Source organism: Musca domestica, unplaced genomic scaffold (genome assembly GCF_030504385.1).
Source record: "Musca domestica strain aabys unplaced genomic scaffold, Musca_domestica.polishedcontigs.V.1.1 4, whole genome shotgun sequence".
NCBI classification, from domain to species: Eukaryota; Metazoa; Arthropoda; class Insecta; order Diptera; family Muscidae; genus Musca; species Musca domestica.
This window is the reverse complement of record NW_026712328.1, coordinates 14,000,450-14,020,809: the sequence shown is the minus strand read 5'-3', so window position 1 is coordinate 14,020,809 and position 20,360 is coordinate 14,000,450. Positions and strand designations below refer to the sequence as shown.

Below are 20,360 nucleotides of genomic sequence, written 5' to 3'. Positions count from 1 at the left end.
TTTTTTTATACCCTTCACTTTGAAAAGGAGGGTATATTTACTTTGTCATTCCGTTTATCACATACCTAAATATTCGCCATAGACCCCATAAAGTATACATAATCATAATCAGCATAAAATTCTAAGTCGATTTAACCATGTCTGTCTGTCCGTCTGTCCACATTATGTGACGTAGAGCTTAAAAACAATTTGTATTTGCAGAACAATTTGTATTGTGTCTAGGATGGTTGGTAATGGAAATGAGATATATTGGTTCAGGTTTTCGAATAGCCACCATACAACGGTACCTCCCGATATTCGGTATTTTGATGATTTTTGTCACATTTTTCAACGGATTTATCTAAAAAGTGGTATTTGTAGGTCACAATGGGTTCTAGCTACCGATACCCGGTATTTTGATGGTCCTAGTCACATTTACCCATGAAATTGATTAAAATTTAGTATTTAAGAAGATATGGTGGATGACAATCCTTGAAGTATAAAATTGTCTATGGAGGTTCCCGTTTCGGTATGGCCCCATAATACGGCCTCACTTTATGGTTTTTTGAAAAATTTAACAGCATTATGCAAACGGTCTTACTGGTATTTGCAGTTTAAAACATGTACCATAAAATATTTGAATATTCAAAAAAAAAACTTTTTTCCAGATCTAAATGTTTCTCATTTTGGATCTTCAAGGTCATAATTGTCAAACGGAGCCTAAAATATGTCCAACTAAAAACTATTTCAAGAGTCAGAGAAAATAAATTGTAAGCATTTGATCATATATTGTTTCAGTCAGCATTTTCACACAAACTACTATAGTCCGAAGATCGATTGATCTTGCAAAAGGTTGAATTGTAGATCTGGGCCAAAAAAACTTTTTGTATATATTGCCCCGCACGGCTACTATGCTTTTGGCAGATACAATTTTTTTAATGTGTCCTTTCCCTGTTACCGGAATCAGCTGGCAACCAGAGTATTTTTATTTTTTATATATTTTTATTCCATATACTTACGTTCTTTTCATATTTACCTTTCATACTTACCAATCGAATTGTGCGGCCACTTTATCTGAAATATTAGAAATTCAATTCCCGACTCCTAACCGTATGTGATTGTGCTTCCAACTCTGAGGCTAATATCCCTAGAAATTATTCCAACCAAAAAACAAAAAACTAATAATTGTATTCGATAAGAAGAATTTTATTTTAAAATTTTTCTTTAATTTTATTTGATGTTTTGGGTTTGGATTTTGTGTTCTTTTTTTCGTTTTTTTTTGTTTTATTTAAAATTAAATGTACTTCTTCTTGGGCTACACACATTGAGCTTTTTGTTGTTTTTGTTTGTGATGAAGAGTATAGCTAGAATGGAAATGGAAGGAGCGTGTTCGTACCATTTCACTTCTTAATTAAGGTTTATTTAATTGTTTAATTTGAATTATTATAAAGTTAATAATAAAAGGAAAGTAAAAAAGTGTCATTAATATATTTTATTGTTTTTAATTTACAAATTCATTAGTATTTTTTTTTTTTTTTGATTAAGAACTAGAATGTAATATTTGTAAATTGGGAAAAAAGTTAGATGGAAATGTATTGTGGATGCATTTATTTCGTTTGTATGTGGATACGATTAGTTGTAGTAGTATTTGGTTGTGGTGGAGGTGCGTAGCATTTGTTGTTCAATTTCGGCTTTTGGTGTACAGGAAAAGCAGGATCAGAGCCAGACACTAGCATCGATGGATCACACAAAAATTCTCGTCTCTTACACATTTTTCCATAAAAATATATCTATGTGTGTATATACGATTGAATTTATTTGTATGTATGTATGTATGTATATAGCTATGCATGGACAGCGGGGAGGACATCTCAGATGATATATATTGATAATAAAAAGTGCTGAGAGTGTATAATATTCTATAACTGTTTCGTATTCCAATGACTTTACATTGAGGAGTATTTAAAAAATTATTAAAATATTTAATTGTTGTTTTTTTTGTTTTTGTTTTCAATCATATTTATTAGATTTTTTTGGTACATATATGTTGTTGTTGTAGTTGAATTTCAATTTCTAGTAACTAAACGTACACTGTAACTAAAAATTAAAAAAAATATATACAACTAAAAATAAAAAATATATGTAAATATAGGTAAGTCATTAAAACTAATTTCAAAAAAAGTGTTTGAGCAGCGATGTGCAAACATTGTGTGTCTGTTTGCGTTTATATAGCATAAAAACTGGTTTTTACACATTTGTTTTAGTTTTCGTATTTATTATTTTTTTTACTATTTTAAACATTTTGTAATTTTAGTTAACAAACTTAAAAGTTTAAGGGCCGAAACATAACAATTTTGAAAAAATAACGAAAATCTAAAGAAAAAATCCAATTTAATAAATAATAAACAAATTATGTTGTGGTTTATGTTTTTCTTTTGAAAATATCACAAATACTAAATTTATTTCCATTTTTTTTATAGAATTTAAAACCAAACATGTAATTTTGAGTATCACAAAATGTTCAAAAATAACTTTGTTTTATTTTCATCTCCATTCATTTGTGAATCATTTAATTTGTAATTCAGTATTTTAGTTTTTTTTTTTCTTTATAAAATAACAAATGTTGTGTTTAAATCAAACCTTAAATCGAACAGAAAATAGGAAACCTTATAAAGCGAGTACGCCATTACATGAGGAAATTGAAATTGAGACACAATTATCAAAAAAAAAAAAAAAACAGGATTTCTAAAAACTTACAGGTTACATTAAAAATAGTTTTACTCAAAGCAAAATGGCAGTTTGAGAAGGCGTTAAATGCTAATAAAAACGAGGTGCTAGCGGGGTTGATTTGTTATTACAGATAAAAGAAGGAAACCGAGACAATTGGAGTTTTTTTTACAGATTTGTATATCAGAATGTCTTATTTTATTTCTACCGATACATTTCCTTCACGGGTGCCTCGCAGAGTTTTTAACTTCGCCGTGGCATTTCATGAAAATTACTGCTCCTGAAGACATTTCTAACAAAACCGCTAAGAATACAGGATGACATGAAAAAAAAAACTGCAACCAACTTCAGACTGCTGTCGTTTCAAAGCCACTCTTTCGACGGCTTTTCAAATTATTCCAGTGACAGCTCATTATATTGTTTACATGCGTACAAAAGCATTTTGGTGAGAATTTTCCAGAAAAAAAGTTATTGGAAAACCACAAGTGGCTATAGCTCTAGCACTCCAGCATTTAAATCATCATCAGCAGCAATGATTCGAAAAGTAAAGAAGCGACTTGATCGAAGTGGCCGAAAAATGGCTCGTTAGCTGAACATCTCGCAATACTCAATTCGGCAAATATTGAAAAATGAGCTCGGGGTAAAGCCATTGAAATTCCAAAAAGTGCAAGAACTTACACGACAAAAGAAAGAAAATAGACTCAAAAGAGCTAAAGAGTTGCTTCGCTTGGCCGAAAGTTGTAAACTGCCGAATTTGGTTTTTCCGATGAGAAAACATTCGTTGTCCAGCAGTTGGTAAACAAACAAAATGATCGTGTTTACTTGCCAAAGAGATCAGCAGAAAATGTGCACCTTCGGTTGGCCACCAGAATTCAAGCGTCGGCCATGGTGATGGTGTGGGCCGCCATAACAGCCAATGGTCGTTCTCCGCTCGTATTAATTGACCGTGGCATAAGTATAAATGGCGAGTATTATCGCGAAAATATTCTGGAGGATGTATTAGGCACGCAAACATTTTGGCCGCAGACCTTGGACATTCCAACAGGACTCAGCACCATCGCAAAATGAGGTTCCTCGCTTCATTTCCAGCGCACAATCTCCGGATACCAATCCGTTGGACTATTGTGTCTGGAGTATTTTGGAAAGCAATACCAAAGTCTCGATCACCTCAAGCAAGCGCTTCACCAGGAATGGGCCAAAATACCGCAGATCGCATTGGGGAAGCGTGTGACGGTTTCATTGGCCGTTTGAAGGCCATAATTCGTACCAAAGGTGACCAATTCGAAGAAATCTAAACTTATTCTAAAATTTGATGTTATTTCCGACATTTTTTGCTTTCATACAATAAAATTAAGGAAAAAAATATAAAAATTATAGCGTTTGATTTTGTTGCAGTTCTTTTTTATCTCACCCTGTATTAGAATAATGTCTTCTTTTATTTCACGGGTGCCTCACAATGTTCTCGAAGACATTTCTAACGAAACCGTTAACGATTTTTTTACTTTAAGAATATATTTAATTCATTTAATTTAGACCAAAGAAATGTGTAATTTGCCAATTTGCTTTCGTTTTTTTGAGGTGTAATAATCGGTTTTTGTTACAATTGATTTGAAAATTATTTCGAGATTTCCCAGCAGGAAATAGACTTTGGGGAAATTGTTAGATTTTTTGAAATTACTTAATATGACACGATAGCGGATCAATAGCCAACGGGTATCCAAACTGAAATATCCTCTATTGCTTAGTAAATATGTAATTATTACATTTGCAATTATACAGAGTATTCAAATAAATCTGTGTCTTAATTTCAACTTTCATAAAAAGGGAAAGATTTTATTTTTTTGAATTTAGAGGCGAAAAGAAAAGTTACGAGATCTGCCATCGTGTCATATAAAGAATTCGAAATAATTTGATTGCTGAATACAAAAAAAAAAGGAAATAGTTAAACTTAACAGTAAATAAAATACATTTCAATAATATACAAATGTATTGTTTTTGTTTAGTTTTGTTTTTTTTCTTCATTTCATTTTTTTTTCTTAATAAATTCAAACTAAAACTAATGTTGTTGTTGTTTTTTTGTATTATTTTTAAATTAATAGTAAAACATTAAAACTGAAATGCATTTGAGGTATATTGATATTTGTTTGTAGTTGAATTGGTATAATTCTTTAAACTTTAAGTTAACACAAAGAACAAAACTTAACAATGTAAACATGGTTTGCGTTTTCTTATTTTGTTTTCATTTTTAGTTTTTTTTTCTTTCCATTTCAATCGTTGACATTGAACAAAAAAATAATATAAGCTACAAAATAAAAATAAAAATTGTAAAACAAAGTATCTAAAACTTAACAAACAATGCTAAAATAATTCTATTACAAGGAGGTAACAAAGAAACCATTCATTTCGTCGTCATCTGCTTCTGCTTCGTCTTCGATTTTGTCAGCTAGATTTGCAACTTGGTCAACCATTTTTGTTATTTTCTTAATTTTAAATAGTTTATATAGAAGTATCATTGTGGAGAGACACACGCATATACACACACACGTCCAGCGTAAGTCATATTTCAAATTTCATTCATTCCAATCAAAGCTGGCCGCATTTCTTTTCGAAAACAGCAGCAACAGGGGGCAGCATGATAATGCAGTAAAATGGAGTGGGAGCGTTTGCGTGTGTGTGTCCAGAATAACTCAGATGTAGTGTTAGTTGTTATTTGTAGGTTTTGGTTTCCTTATGATGTATTTATGTATGTATGTATATTTGTTTTGGTTTTATTTTAGTCATTTTATGAGTTTTGTATCATTGTTGTTTTGTTTTGTTATTATTTTGTTTGCCTTTAAATTTTTAAGATTTTTATTTTTTTTGTTTTAATTTTTTTTGACAAGAAACCGTACATATAGCCATACGAATATATTTTATATATGGGGGTTAATTTTTCGATTTTATTAGATTTGAAACCTTCCAATTTGTATAGATTCCCTTGGGATGAACATAAAGACAAGACAATTACAAAGATTTAGAAGCAGCGTTTTGTTTCATTTGTTGTTGTTTTTTGTTTTTCAATTTGATATTTATGAAAATATATGTCTATATATTTGTTGGCTGGCATTTATGCATGTCAAGTGAGTGAGAGAGGGCGTGTGTGTGTTTGTTTGATTGTATATTTTTACAGATTTTTTTTCTATTTAATTTAAGTATTAAACTATTTATTTGTTTGTCTGTATTTACTTTGGAATTTGCTGTATTATTGTGGTATGTAGAGGACTTTGTGACCCCCCTCTGTCCGGGGCTTAAGCTGGAAATTAAGATATCATTTTAGGATTTTGAAGAAAAGAAAAAAAAAATGGAATAAAGGAAACAATTAAATATCTCCAAAATATTTCATTTAAGCTTGTCGAGTGATCCTTGGAGCTTGGAGCTTGTTGACATAAAAATTGGAAAATTTGATATCTAGGAAAAAGGAGTGTAAAATTCTAAACATTTGAATTCGATTTTTTAAACTTGGCAGAAACGTTATTCGATTGAAAAATATAGCGGTGTTCCAACAAATGTTTATCAACAAATTTGCAGGATCAAGGTCATGTTTTGCTATATCGATAGATTATTTTATTTTTTTAGATGGGTTTAATTGAGGTCTGTTTAAGAAGATCAGGTTCCAGCTGAAAATTGTAGGAAACAATTAAGTGTTGCATATAGCAAGGTCCATTTTATTAATGCCATGTTATCGGACTTTTTAAATTGCAATAAAAAATTAGTTAAAGAGTCAAAAAGAACATATCAGCCGATCAGAAGTTGGTAACAATGCTATTTTTCTGTATTCGGCCAAGTTTTTCCAATAAAATGTTTTTGAAGTGAGCAATATTGTGGCTGCCAAATTTATTGGTCTCTCTTAAGTTTCAGATACTAGCATCTCTCAAATCGACATTCAAAATCGAGGCATCTAATATGCCTGATGAGCCGTGCCCAATGGCGAAACGTTGGACTTTAATTCCATCTCCTTAGGTCATTAAAAGCTCAACCCGAAAGAGAAATGATGATGAAATATCCATCAACAAAAAACCTTAGACTGAATATGGTAAAATATTCAAAATAAAAAAAAAGGATTAAGGTGTAAGCACATAAGAAGCTTGAAATCATGGCTAGGCATATTTTGTGACATTTCATAAAGGGATTACAGAGCCGCACTAAAATCCTGCCGCCGTTTTCCATTAGAATATGACATTAATATGCCTAGTCATGACTTCAAGCTTTTTATGTACTTAAACTCTGCCGTTGGAATTGTGAGTGAGATTTACTTAAGTATTGAAGACAGCAAACGAAAGACAAACAATTCCTTTTTTCAGGTTTTACAACATATTAGTAAAAATTTATTTTTTTTTTAATTCTTAGAAAATCTGCCCCACAACTTTTGCACTCAATATCTAACAACAGTTTTTTTTTCTTCTTCTTTGAAATAGTTCAATTCCGTTTTGGAGGGGGGGGGGGGGGGGGGGGTCAATTATCATTATTCTGGTTATATTTATTGTATTAAATATTTGGTATTATCCTATGTATGTATGTATGTTAATCGTTTTAAACGAAACAAGCGTAAATGCGATTGGACAAGGCTAAATCATTGTAATTTTGAAATTAAAACAAAAGACATTTCGAAGAAATCTATACAAAAACAAAATATAAAATCAAATTTCTTTAAATTACATATTTTTCTGTTTTTGTGTTTCAAGCAAACAATGAACTTACAATTTACGAAAACAACAAATTTACAAAGTTATTTTTTCTCACAGCTATAATTATTATTATTATTGTTATTAAAACAAACAAAAAAGTAATGAATATCATCTAAAGTATAATGTTAGTACATTGTTTATAACTATTCCTAGTATTATTTTACCAATAGCATCAAAATGTGGGTTTTCGTGTGGGGGGGGGGGGATATACATTAGTGTTATGTTTATGTTTAGAAGCCGATTTGAGGGAAGGGGGAGCGTTTGGGAACATCGACAGCATTTTGTTTGTAGTTTTGTTAAGTAAACTTATGGACATACATAGGTTGTTTGTTGCTTTCAATAGTTACGATGAAATATCCATACTTGCTTCTATTTGGCATCTAAAATAAGAACCCAATTCTTGCGTTTTTTTTTTCTTCACATTTTTGTTAAAAAAAGACTTAACCTAATCTCATGTAGTTGAATTTCTAGTAGGTTTCTCTTGTGACGTCACATGTGTTAATAGTATTATTTTGGTTTTTGTTGTTGTTTTTATATTAAGGTTACATACATGTAAAGTTGTGTGTGTTTTTAACAAAACAAAAGTAAAATATAGAAAAGAAAATTGTGTATGTGTATATGTTATAGCTAGTATTAAGGGTTCCCCCGGACAGAGAGAGATAGAGTTCTGCTGCTTGTTAAGCGATGACCGCCGGCTGCTTACATCGAGGAACCCAATTTGAGGAGTCGATCTGAGTGTTTGACCCTTAAATGTGAACGCAGAGTGTCAATGCGGCTGTATGTGGCCGGACAATAGGGACAATTGGAGCGCTGGGCTGTGTGGGAATGGAAATGATGCCAGCGATTTGTCACCTCTTTGCCGCACGAGCGACAGCGCCACATGGTGCCTGGATCACGGGACGGCGTGAACATATTGTGATACGACATCTGATGGTGCATATTGTGTCCTGAACTTCCCATATTTCCTGTAGCCGGGCCAAGGGTATGCAGTTGATTTAGACTTTGATGGTGTGCCTGGTCGTTCTGATGGTGTCCGCCATTGGCGCCTCGCATAATATTCTCCAGAAGATATTCATTTTTGATAGCTGCATCAAATTGTAGGCCATACGTCGCTGCCGGATGTGGTGGTGGGGAGTCGGACAAAGATGAGGTCCTCGAGAATGACGATCTTCGAAAAGAGGTTCTTGACATACGTCCTCGGGGTGCTGTAACCAATGAAAAAAGAGAACACACACCACACAGGGGGGGAAAAGTTGGTCAGCCCAGAGAAATAAATATAGTGAAAATAGGTCTTATGTTTAATTTTTTTTAACTAGTTAGGTATTTATATTATTATGTGTATAATAGTTGTTGTTGTAACATATTTTTTGTCTGTACTTTTAGTTGTTTCCGCTATACGTGTATAATTGATAAAGATAGTGAAAACAAAATCTAACCAACAAAAAACATAAACTAAAAGATTTCAAATGCCACAAGATCGACAAAAACAACTTGTTGTTAAAATAAACATTGAAAAAAAATTATCTAAAATAAAATAATATAACTAAATAAAAACTAAGTATTAGCTTATAAAGCAGATTCGAAGCTATTTACGTGTATATTATAAAAATACGCAATAATTCATAGAAAATTATATGTTTGTATGTATAAATAGGTAGGTAGATGGGTAGGTAGGTAGGGAGAGAGAAAAAGAGAGTGTATGTGTGTGAGATAGAAAAAAGGGCACTTAGAATAAGAAAGAGAAAGACAGAAATTGTGTAGTCAAAATATGGAAAATAGAACTTAAAAAAAAACAACAAAACTCTGTATCTATATAAAAAATACAATTTTTGGAAAACTTTCAATTAACTCAAGACTTATTTTAAAAATAATTTCTGAAATGTAAATAACAACTTTGTTTCCAAAATCCCTCAACCTTATCGGATATAAAGCGATATTCTCAAGCACGTTAAAGCCTATTTTCTACAAACTTTTTTTGTATTATTTTTCACAATGACTCTCAGCCTTTTCACAGTACAATCCAATTTTTCAATAAAAATTATTAAAATTAACTATAAAAAGGTTATCAAACTAGATATGGCATAATTATAGAGGAAAGTCTCGTGTTGCAAAATCCGCAGTAGTTGGCACCGTCATCCACCTTTTCTTCTTTTATTTTTGAAGGTCAGACACATCAAGTTGACACAAAAAAATAAATATCTTACTTTCTTAGATTATAGAAATGCAGAAATGCTAGAAATGGATTTTTAAAGCTCGAATTCAATTATTTTGATGCAACATAGATCTGTCTTGATATATTTTCTTTCGTAAACTCAATTTTGGAAAAACTATATTTTTTCTTTTTGCATAAATAACTTTCTTAAGTGGATGATTTAAATTCGTAAATACAGAATTTTCAAAAAAACTGATATTTGCACAAGATAAATATTTATAATTATGCCATGCCAAATACACACCGTGGCTATAACAAGTTGCCTTTTTTAAAATTGAGATTTAAAGCCATCGACTTTATAAGTTTTAAGGATAAAACAACAAACTATTGAAACTGCTCTGAGAGAACTAATTTATTAAGCGAGTTGAAAGTAGTAAAACATTGTAGAAGTCTGATACTCTGGGTCACATCTGTATCATTCTTCGAAATTTTGCAGATAAACTCAGAAAAAATGAAATAAATAAATTAAGATTTTTACTCATAATGATTTTTGTTAAATTTAACAATTGATATGAGCTTTTGGCCCTGAAAGTGTGGACAAATAGTTCTACAATTTATAAATATTCCAAAATGTTGGATTCTTCAAAACTATAATTTAATAATTTTCTCACATTTTAAAATACATTTCAGAAAATCTAAATTGAGAACAAACTGAGACCACCTACAGAGTGAGATGAAAACACCAAAGGTGACCAATTCGACCAAATCTAAACTTATTATAAAATTTGATGCTATTTCCTACATTTTCTACTTTCATTCAATAAAATTTAAAAAAAAAATGTAAAAATTATGGCGTTTGACTTTGTTGCAGTTTTTTTTTTATCTCACCCTGTATAAAGGTTAATCAAACTCTATTACAATCCTTCAGTGTAAATACATGTGCTAGTACTTGGGACTTAAGGAGTTGAAGCCGAATATTTTCAAAACGTATTTGCATACAATGGAATCACTTTGCAGTACTCATTCATTACTTACATTCCGTCGTGCAACGTATTTATTTATAATAAAATCTGTTTAATTATTTTTTGTTAACAGTTAAGGTGGGAGAGCAATTTGAACGACATGCACGGTATGCCACCACACGTAATTGTGTTATTCGATTTTTAATGAAAATTTAAGAAAGTCATGGCTCGTTTATTTTGGCCTTCCATCTTTACTGTTAATAGGACAAACAATATTTAAGAAAAAAAACATAGGAAAAATGCCTCCGTTCATATTTTTATGTAAGTTATCTTCTATATAGGTGCCTGTGTGTGTAATACTTAATTCAAAACTTTGCTGATAGATTCGCGAATTAGTTATGCCCGCTCAATGGCATAGCTAATATATAGAGATTGCATGTATTAGTCACAATAAATATATTTGTGTTCTATATATGTGTATGTAGGTATGCATGTGTATGTAATGGAGCCGTAAATATGAAACATAAAATTTTTTACAATATGTTCGCACATAGTCGCATGTCGGGTCCGTTTAAGAGTCGAATTCTAATTTTCAAAAAAGTTTTCAATTTTTGGGTGTAACATATGTGCGAAACTCACTAACATTATACATACAATAAAAATAAATAGGTATATTATAAATTAAATAAATAATGTGTGTGTGTTTGTATATGCTTACCATTTAAACAATTTGTATTGTATGTACTTACTCTAAACAAATAAAATTGAAATAAGATTAAAACAAAATAATTAAGAGAAGTAACAAAGAAAAAACAAATAAAATTACAGGAAATTGGGCCGAGATTAATATTTTTTTTTGTGTTAAAAATTCAATTGGTATTTCAATATTTTATTTGGGAATTTGTTGAATGGATGACAACGACGATAGTAACCTCATGTTGGAAGCACAATTATCGAGAATCAAAGAGCGACCGCCTAATGCCTGTCGTATGTTTCAACCAATAAATTGAAGAGAGACAGACAGAGAGAGAGAGAGTGAGAGTGAGCAAGAGCGAATAAATAGACCAGAGGAGTAACATCTTTCATTTTTTTGATTTATTTCCAAGAGATAAATTCATTTATTTTACTTTTGCTGTTGTTGTTGATATTTTTATAAATATTTCATCGTGTGTGTGTATATATTTGTGTAAAATTGTTTATTTTCATTTCTGAAAACTGTTTTTTTATTTTCTTTTCAATTAAAGTATTTTGAGAACATTTTCTGGACGTTACTTAAGTTTTAGTTCTGTCTGGGTTTTGGTTTTTCCTTGAATTCATACCACCAGGTTGGCAGGCACAGCTTTTGTTGCCTTGATGCTGTATCTGTGAATAACAAATGCTCGCATGTTTTGTTGGTTGCTAGTAATTTAATTTTTTTTATTTCTTTACATATTTTGTTGATTTTGTTTTCGTTTTTCGTTTTTTTTTTTTCAGGGTTTAATTTCAAATGTGAAAATAACTTATTGGTAATTCATTAATAGTTTTTCGTATAAATAAAACCTTAACTATGTTTATAAAAAAAATAATAATTTCAGTATAGTTTTATGTTATAAAAAATTATATAAATTAATAACAGTACAAAAATTTATTTATGCCATTTTTGTTGTTGTTGTTAAAAAATGAAATAAAAAAATTAATATTTAGCTTAAAATATTGTTTTTGTTTTTGTATTAATGCATTAATTATAAATGTGTTTACTGTTAATAACAAAACAATGTGTTGCCGTTTGCAATAGATTAGAGAAGAGAGAGGTTTTGGAGTGTGCCTCCTTAAGCTTCCTCTTGTATGTATCTGTAATTTGAGTGTGTGTTTGTGTAGGTTTGTGAAAAAGTTTTTTATTTTTATTTCATTAAAATCAGGTATTAAAAGTCTTGTTTTGCAAGTATAAATTTAAATGTTTACTAAATTAGAAATAGAAAAACAAAAAAAATAAAAAATAATATTTACACACATTTATCATTATCGAAAAGGAAAATCAACTCAAGTCCCCGTTTTTATAAATATGATTATTATTTCATCTGCCACTTTAGGGCTTCCAGTTCATTTTGCATTTATGACAATAGATACATGCATGTAAATTTTGTAATTGTAGTTGTATTCTGTTGTTGTTATCTTAGTAGCTAAATGAAAGATAAAAAAATTGCACAAATTTTGTGTTATTCATTACAACAGACACGTTGAGAAGTGAAACAAATAGTTCAACAGTTTAGTAATTAATAAAAAATGAAGAGGCAATCAATTTCTTCGTTTTTTTTTTTTTTTTTTTTTTGTACAAATAAAAATAAAAAAATACAATTAAAATAATAGTAAAATAATTTATTCTGTTTGTTTGTTTTTTTTTTTCTTTCTCTTGAAGTTTGTTTTCTGTTCCTATAGGCTGATTATTATTTCAAAAAGAAAACTAGTTTTTTTATTGCACATACGTTTTTGTTTCCACAACATTTGTTCACTTGCCTGTCTGACAGTTGTTGTACATCCAGCTGGACACTGGCTGTTCATGTGTAGCTAATTACATATTCTTCTGCTTCTTTGTCATCTCTTTTATACTATTTCCATCGTCTTAGTCAGTGTATTCTTGTTCTGGTTATTTGGATTTAGCACCTTGATTTCATTGTTTCTAACAATTTTTTGTCACTACATTTTTTGTTTACCATAATTATCACATTCGTCTTCTTCTTCTTTTTCTTCAAATTGAATAGGAAAACACGAAACAAAGTCTGTTTGTTTATTTCGAGTTTTCATTTCATTGTTGTGCACCAAATAATTATTAGTTTTGTTTTTAGTTTAATATATATGTATATGTGTGTATATAGAACTACTAAAAACGGTAGCTTAAAAGTCTAACAATCAATTATTTATTTTTTTGTTTAGTTTTGTTTTCTTTTGTATGTTTGTAAACTAAAAAGACATCTATAACGTATATTGATTAGTAATAAAGTATATAATATGTATACATATATATTTTTAGTTTTACTTTTTTTTGTGGAAATATGTATTTACACATCACTACTTAGGATAGAAGTTCTGGCATAGATTGTATGCAAGTGAAGGAGGCGGATTTTGGTAGGTAATCATAAAATGGCAATCTAGTTGTCGAAATTTGGCAATGTCGGACAGAAGACAATCCAAAGTTGAAGGAGGGGTGATGGTGTCATAGACTTTTCTCTGAACAAACCGTCGATGCAAAAAAACCGCGATTTTATCTACTACACTGTCTGGGGGGTGGGGAGAGATTCAAGAATTTGGCAATAAAAACAACGAATTGTGCATAATTGCAAAACATTCCAACAAAAAAAGGTAAAAATATATTTTCAAATGGTACAAAAGAAAAACATACTAATTATTCTTGTACAGGGTGAGATGGAAAAACTGCAACCACAAGTGGCAATCGTTAGAGCACTCCAGCATTTAAATGTAAATATATCTTTTGTGTCTTATACCATCGCTCGTGTCCGTGATACTGGTAGCACTAGGAAGTGGACGGAAGAAAACAGCAACATCAGCAGAAATGGTTCGAAAAGTAAAGAAGCAAGCCGCTTCACAGTGGCCGAAAATTGGCTCGTGGGCTGATCATATCGCAATATTCCATTCGGCAAACATTGAAAAATGAGTTCGGGGTAAAGCCATTGAAATTCCAAAATGTGCAAGAACTTACACCGCAACAGAAAGAAAATAGACACAAAAGAGCTAAAGAGTTGCTTCGCTTGGTCGAAAGTGGTGAACTGCCGAATTTGGTTTTCTCCGATGATACAACATTCGTTGTCCAGCAGTTTTTAAACAAACAAAATGATCGTGTTTACTTGCTAAAGAGGTCAGCGAAAATATGCAGAGCTCAAGCGCCGGCCATGGTGATGATGTGGGCCGCCTAAACAGCCGATGGTCGCTCTCCGCTCGTATTAATCGACCATGGCATCAGAATAAATGTCGAATATTATCACGAAAATATTATGGAGGGTGTATTAAAGCCTTGGGCATTAAAACATTTTGGCCGAAGACCTTTTACATTCCAACAGGACTCAGCACCATCGCACTCAGCACGCGCCACCCAAGAATGCTTACAAAATGAGGTTCATCGCTTCATTTCCAGCGCGCAACGGCCACCAAAATCTCCGGATACCAAACCGTTGGACTATTATGTCTGGAGTATTTTGGAAAGCAAGGTTGGCACTAAGTGTCAATCACCTCAAGCAAGCGCTTCTCCCGAGAATGGGTCAAAATACCGTAGAGCATCATTCGGGCAGCGTGTGGCGGTTTCATTAGCCATTTGAAGTCCATAATTCGTGCCAAAGATGACTAATTCGAAAAAATCTAAACTTGTTTTAAAATTTGATGTTATTTCCCACATTTTTTGCTTTCATTCAATGAAATTAAAAAAAAATGTAAAGTTTATGGCGTTTGCCTTTGTTGCCGTTTTTTTATCTCACCCTGTATAAGAAAGACTCAAGTTGGAATTTTAAAATATGACATGAGGCTAAGTTGTTTTTAAAAGTTGTCTAATAAGAGTTGTGTTTCAGAACCTACAGTAGAGTAATATATTGTACCAATTTTAGAACTTTTTACTTCAGACCCGTTCCCGTACGCGAAAACCTAGTAAAGCTTGCAAGCAACTGAAAGATTGAGGATTGCCACCTAATTTGGACATTTTCATTAGTTTTCCGTTACAACAGTCTCTGGCGAAGCGGTTCTCTTAGAGCGAATGTAACATTTCTCTCTTTTACTTCTTTTATCTGTAAAAAAGAACAGGAACACAACAAAGTGACATACATATGTCATTTCTTAGTGTTGCACATCGGTAAACATGCATAATTGGTGGGTATACTATTAGGCTGAAAGAGACTAAGATCACTCAACTTAGTGCTGTGAGAATTTCAAGTATGGATGAATTCTAAAAAAAATCATAAATTATTTCATTAACACAAGTAGCAATTGAAAGAACGACCAATCAATACAAAACTGGCAAACATAGAAATATCTAAAGAAGAGAGCGAAAGTCCTTTTTTTTAATTATCCTGGCACCATAAAAGTTATAAGAAAAACGTTTTAGTTTTATTGAGAACTTCAACAAATATTTTGAATCTGGATTTGTGCTGTGGTTTAGGTCCTGGCAGAAGAAGAAGAAAACAATTCTTAGTTACTGGACAATGTTGTATTCAAGTGCAACGATTTCGTTTTCAGATTTGACACATTCCCCCCAAAGAGATGATGACAGACAATGCAACTGGTAGCAGAGCGGAGTAGTGGTAGTAGGATGAATGATTGATTATTAATGTCGCTTTCGACATTAAATTATATTCAATGTTAAAATAAACGAAAATAAAAATATTTATATGTGTATATAATAATAGTCTTATAAATAACAAAAGTTGTTTTTGTTTTTGTTAATTAAAAATATTTTGTACACTTTTTTGTTTAGTAATAAAAATTGTAGTACTTTTAAATTAATTATTTATCTCAAATATTAAAAGTAGTAAAGTCAAAAACAATTTCTATACATACATATATATGAAGTGGGAGGGGGTGGGGGTCAGGGATACATGTGCTATGTTTTACACAAAAAAAAAAAAAATAAAATAAGAAGAGGGGGCGGGGTGGGGTAATTTTGGCGTATTTCTTCTACTTTTTTATTTTCTTTTTTAAAAACAACAATGTTGACAACACTTCTTATTTTTTTAGTAAAAATCGAAAAACAAACATTTCTTGCCAGTCGGTATCAGAAGAAATTCTAAGATTGGTTGCACACACACATTGACACAACGACTTTTCGAGAAGTTCGAAACGGATGCTAGGTAGGAATAAAGTGTGGAACATTTCTGGTTATACTTAATTTTTATGTATAAGACAAAACAAAATCTCATTATTTCTTTTTTTGGCAAACATTTGATAAGGTTAAGGTTCCACTTTTATAAGAGTTTGTATGTGTGTGTGGGGGGTTTTTGTGCGAGTATATTTTGAAGGACAATACGAATCTAACATTAGGAGGCATATTTTTTCGAATATAATCTATTGAATTTACGTTCTGGTCAGGTTTTTGTTGTAGTTGTTTTTCTTCAAGGGCAAAATTGCACTTTGCTAAATCTCCGGTGTTATTTCTTTAATAATTTAGTATTTTTTGCCATTCTTTCTAACAAACAGTAGTTCTTTTTTGTTTTTGGAACATTAAATGCATACATCGTCATATTGTGTGAATGGTAGATACATAGATAGTTTGAAAGATTGTGGATACATTGTACATAGATATCGATCGAGTGATTGATTTAAAATATAATTTTTGTTATTATTACAAGTTGTTATTGTTGTTATTATTAAATTTTTGTGAGTTTTTATAACTTTCTGTAATTGTTTGTTTGTTTGTTTTTTTTTTTTTTTGTTTTGTTTTTTTGGCAACATAAACATTTACATACTGGTAGTTATATGTGGTGTATCTTAAGAAACCGTTGCAAATTAACACCCGCTCTTGTGCCATCCACCATATTCACCACAATCAACATGAAACCATTTGACATCAATTCACACGGTCGACAGCGATCGCTCTCATTTGTACCAGCAGCCAAGTGTGCGAGGGAGAACGTGACTTTTTTTGAGTGTGAGAGAATTTTTGGGTTCTACTTAGTGTAATTTCTATTTTCTTATCCTTGGACAAATGACGAGTTTTATTTTCGGAAATACATTTCAAACCGTCTTTGGACATCTCCTCAATTATTTGCCGCTTGGGGTTGGGATATAAATTTATCTGTTATAATATTCGATTTGTTGTTGTGCATTTCAGTTACTCCATTGCCATGGATCCGAGTTTCAGTTTCTTCTTTTGTTCTCTTGCTAAGCAGGGATGGTTCGTTCGGTGAGTCCTTAATTTTGGAAGTACCATTCATAGTTGACTTGACGTTGGGCGCCAACTTGGCTGATAAAATCTGCGTTGATAGTGGAGTCGGTGTTAAATTTCTCCGATTAGTTTCGTCGTGTTCTTCGTCCACTTGGTCGTCGTCGCCGTCGTCGTTATCGTCACTATCAATTAGACTGTGAATTGGAATTTGTTGATGAAATGCTGGTTGCGGCTTTTCTTTGCGATTTAAAGGGAGTGGTTTGGTGTAGCCTAAAAATGGATCAGTTGCCAATGACACCGTCGTATTGTTGTTCGCCATGTAATGGTTATAGTATAAGCTTTTCAGAGATGTTTGCGTTGCCGTGAAATTACTGCTGTCGAGGTGTAACCGCTGCGTTTGGTGATGCAATGTATCTTCGGCATTCCAGGCAAAGGGATTGGTTGCTGAAATCGAACCCGACGATGCCGATGACGACGTTGCTAGCTGTGCTGAAGATGAGGCTGACACTACGGTCGGTTGGGGTGGAGGAGGTGGCGGTGGTGCATATGTATTTCCTAGGATATTGCCATAATTCCAGTTGAAAAAAGATCCGTATCATTCATTTGTGGCATTGTGCGGCTGTGACTGTTGGTGACCCACCGTCTGCGAAATCATTTGAGCAGCTTGTTGTTGCTGTTGATGATGCTGCTGCTGTTGAATTTGCTGCTGCAAAAGCTGTTGCGTTTGTTGTGTCAAATTGTGGGCGTGCTGTTGTAATTGCTGCTGGTGGTGTTCTCTTTGCTGTTGCTCTCTCTGTTGTTGCTGTTGGGCGGCATTAAAAGCCGCCGCGGCAGCAGCTGCTGCCATGGCTGCTTGTGACGCCGCCGCCAATTGGGTGGGAGTGGGCGATTGTGTCGCTGTAGCGGCCGCACCTGACATCATATTTTCAAACTTTCTCGTATCCGGATTATACATCGGGTGCTTGAATTTGCAATGTGTCCTCAGGTTGTCGCTGCGCGTATAAGTGGCCCGACACAGCGGGCACTCAAATCTCCCCGGAAAGTGGACATGGTAGTGATTACGTATGTGCGTGACCACCTTTCCGCACAATTTGCAGCGATGTAGATTGCACCCACCAGACAGACGCTCAAACGTCAGCCGCATATGCCAGGCTTTGGAGCCTTCCGCCCGAACATTTCGAATCGAGTTCGTTCAATACATGTATTGAATTTTATTTAGTGTGACAGACAATCGAATGTTATTACAGTTTGTTTTGTTTGCGAACAAATTGCACACGCAGAGAATAAAAAAGAAGAGAAAAACATTGTTTTTGTTGGTGATTCACAAGAAACAAAACGTTAATGTAGTAGAGTAGTTAAGTAAGAGGAAAATCTTAAATTCTAATGCTTAACGCTATTAAAGGCTGATGTGAGTGTATTAGGTCCTACAGAACACCAATTCGAAACACTTGCGGTGAAATTGCATATCTCTCCGAAAGAGTTTCTGTTCAATTCTCTCTCTGAAAGTTGAGCATAGAAGAGCTGAGCCGAATTATGCAACTGAGTGAGACCGAAAAGCGTCGGCACTCAGCGTAAAGGCAGTCACGGCTGGTTAGTTAGTACTTGACAAGCAATCAAAGTGTTTGCATGCCAATCAATTTTTGTTCTCAATAAATTAAACAATTCGTGTTTTTGTTTTCATCGCAACAAATTCTGTTACACCCAAAAAGTGTGCCTTCAATTTGAAAAAAAAAATTAAGAAAACGGCAATAAATATATACCATAATAGGAGGATCTTCCTAGGACCAGTAGGTGGGTTGTTTGGTTGGTACGTATACTGTTCTGTTGGTATTAAGTTTAGATGTATGTATATCGAGACAATTTAAATAAAATATTGATGTATGTAGTTCTTAAAAATTAAAGTTATTTACAAAAGTGATTTATTACAGATTTAAACCATCTCCATGAAATGTTCTTAGTTTTTTGTTTTTATCGTTATAATTTCTATTTTGTAACCATAGTATTGTTAAACAAAAAGAAACATGATTGAAACTAGGAATGTATGTAGTAATGTAAAGTAATTGTACCAAATTAATAGTAAATCCGACTGGGTACAGCATTAGGTGTAATTTTGTTTTATTGTTTAAGTTTAATTAATTATTTTCATAAAACCCAAACCAAGATTAGATTATATTTTCGAGTCTTTTTTTATATTAATTTAATACAATTTACAAAAACAATGTTAAAATCGTTTGAGAATAGTATAACATACGCTGGGACGTAACCTACGCAATTAGAGACACTTAGAAATGAAGAAATGTTAACCGCCGTATAAACAAATGAGGAGGTTTATTCTTGTTTCACAGAGACAAAGAAAAAGAGAGAGAGATATATGGAGAAAGAGAGTAAAAGAGCGGAAAATGCAATATGTGATTTAGAGATGGGGAGTTCATTTGGGATTAAAAGGACAGAGCGTATGTTTATGCCAGACAAAGAGTTTTGAGGGGTTAGGAATTGATTTATTATTATGACCCTGGACTGAAATAAAACTCAATAAAGGTTTTGCAACATAAGTACGTTTGTTTTGCAGCACATTTTATCTATAATACTGAAAACTTTTTTTCAACACCCCTCCTCCTCCTCTTCCTATAAAGATTTCGATGCAAATCAAATAAAAATAGTCATTGATACAAAAATAATTTGAAAAAAAAGGAACAATATATTTTTGCTTTTTTTGGAGATTAACGGCCAATTCCTGTAATTTTATTTGTTTTGAATTTGTACTGAAAATAGATTTTATTTAATGTATATATTTTTTTTGGGGTTTCGAAATTTGTCATTGTGCTAAACACTATAAATTGTTGATTTTAAAATAATTACATACATATACACATAAACTTACCGTCATGAGTTTGTAACTCTATTCATTTTTTATGTTGGTGGTGGTGGGTGAGGAAAAGTATAATTTTAGGAAATAA

At 32.3% G+C, this 20,360-nt stretch overlaps 1 protein-coding gene across 2 annotated transcripts in view; it reads right to left on the bottom strand.

Moving 5' to 3' along the window:
• Positions 1–7,188: 7,188 nt before the first annotated feature.
• The window catches only part of LOC101897473 (sex determination protein fruitless), a 617,438-nt gene continuing 604,266 nt past the window's right edge, over positions 7,189–20,360 (bottom strand). Inside the window, exon 9 of one of the 2 annotated variants that reach the window (XM_059126696.1) lies at positions 7,189–8,635. In XM_059126696.1, coding sequence (XP_058982679.1) covers positions 8,130–8,635 — 506 coding nt within the window. In that variant the 3' untranslated portion in view covers positions 7,189–8,129. Of the gene's footprint in view, positions 8,636–13,259; positions 18,565–20,360 lie in introns of those variants that run through there. The other variant, XM_059126695.1, reaches the window with a different exon arrangement.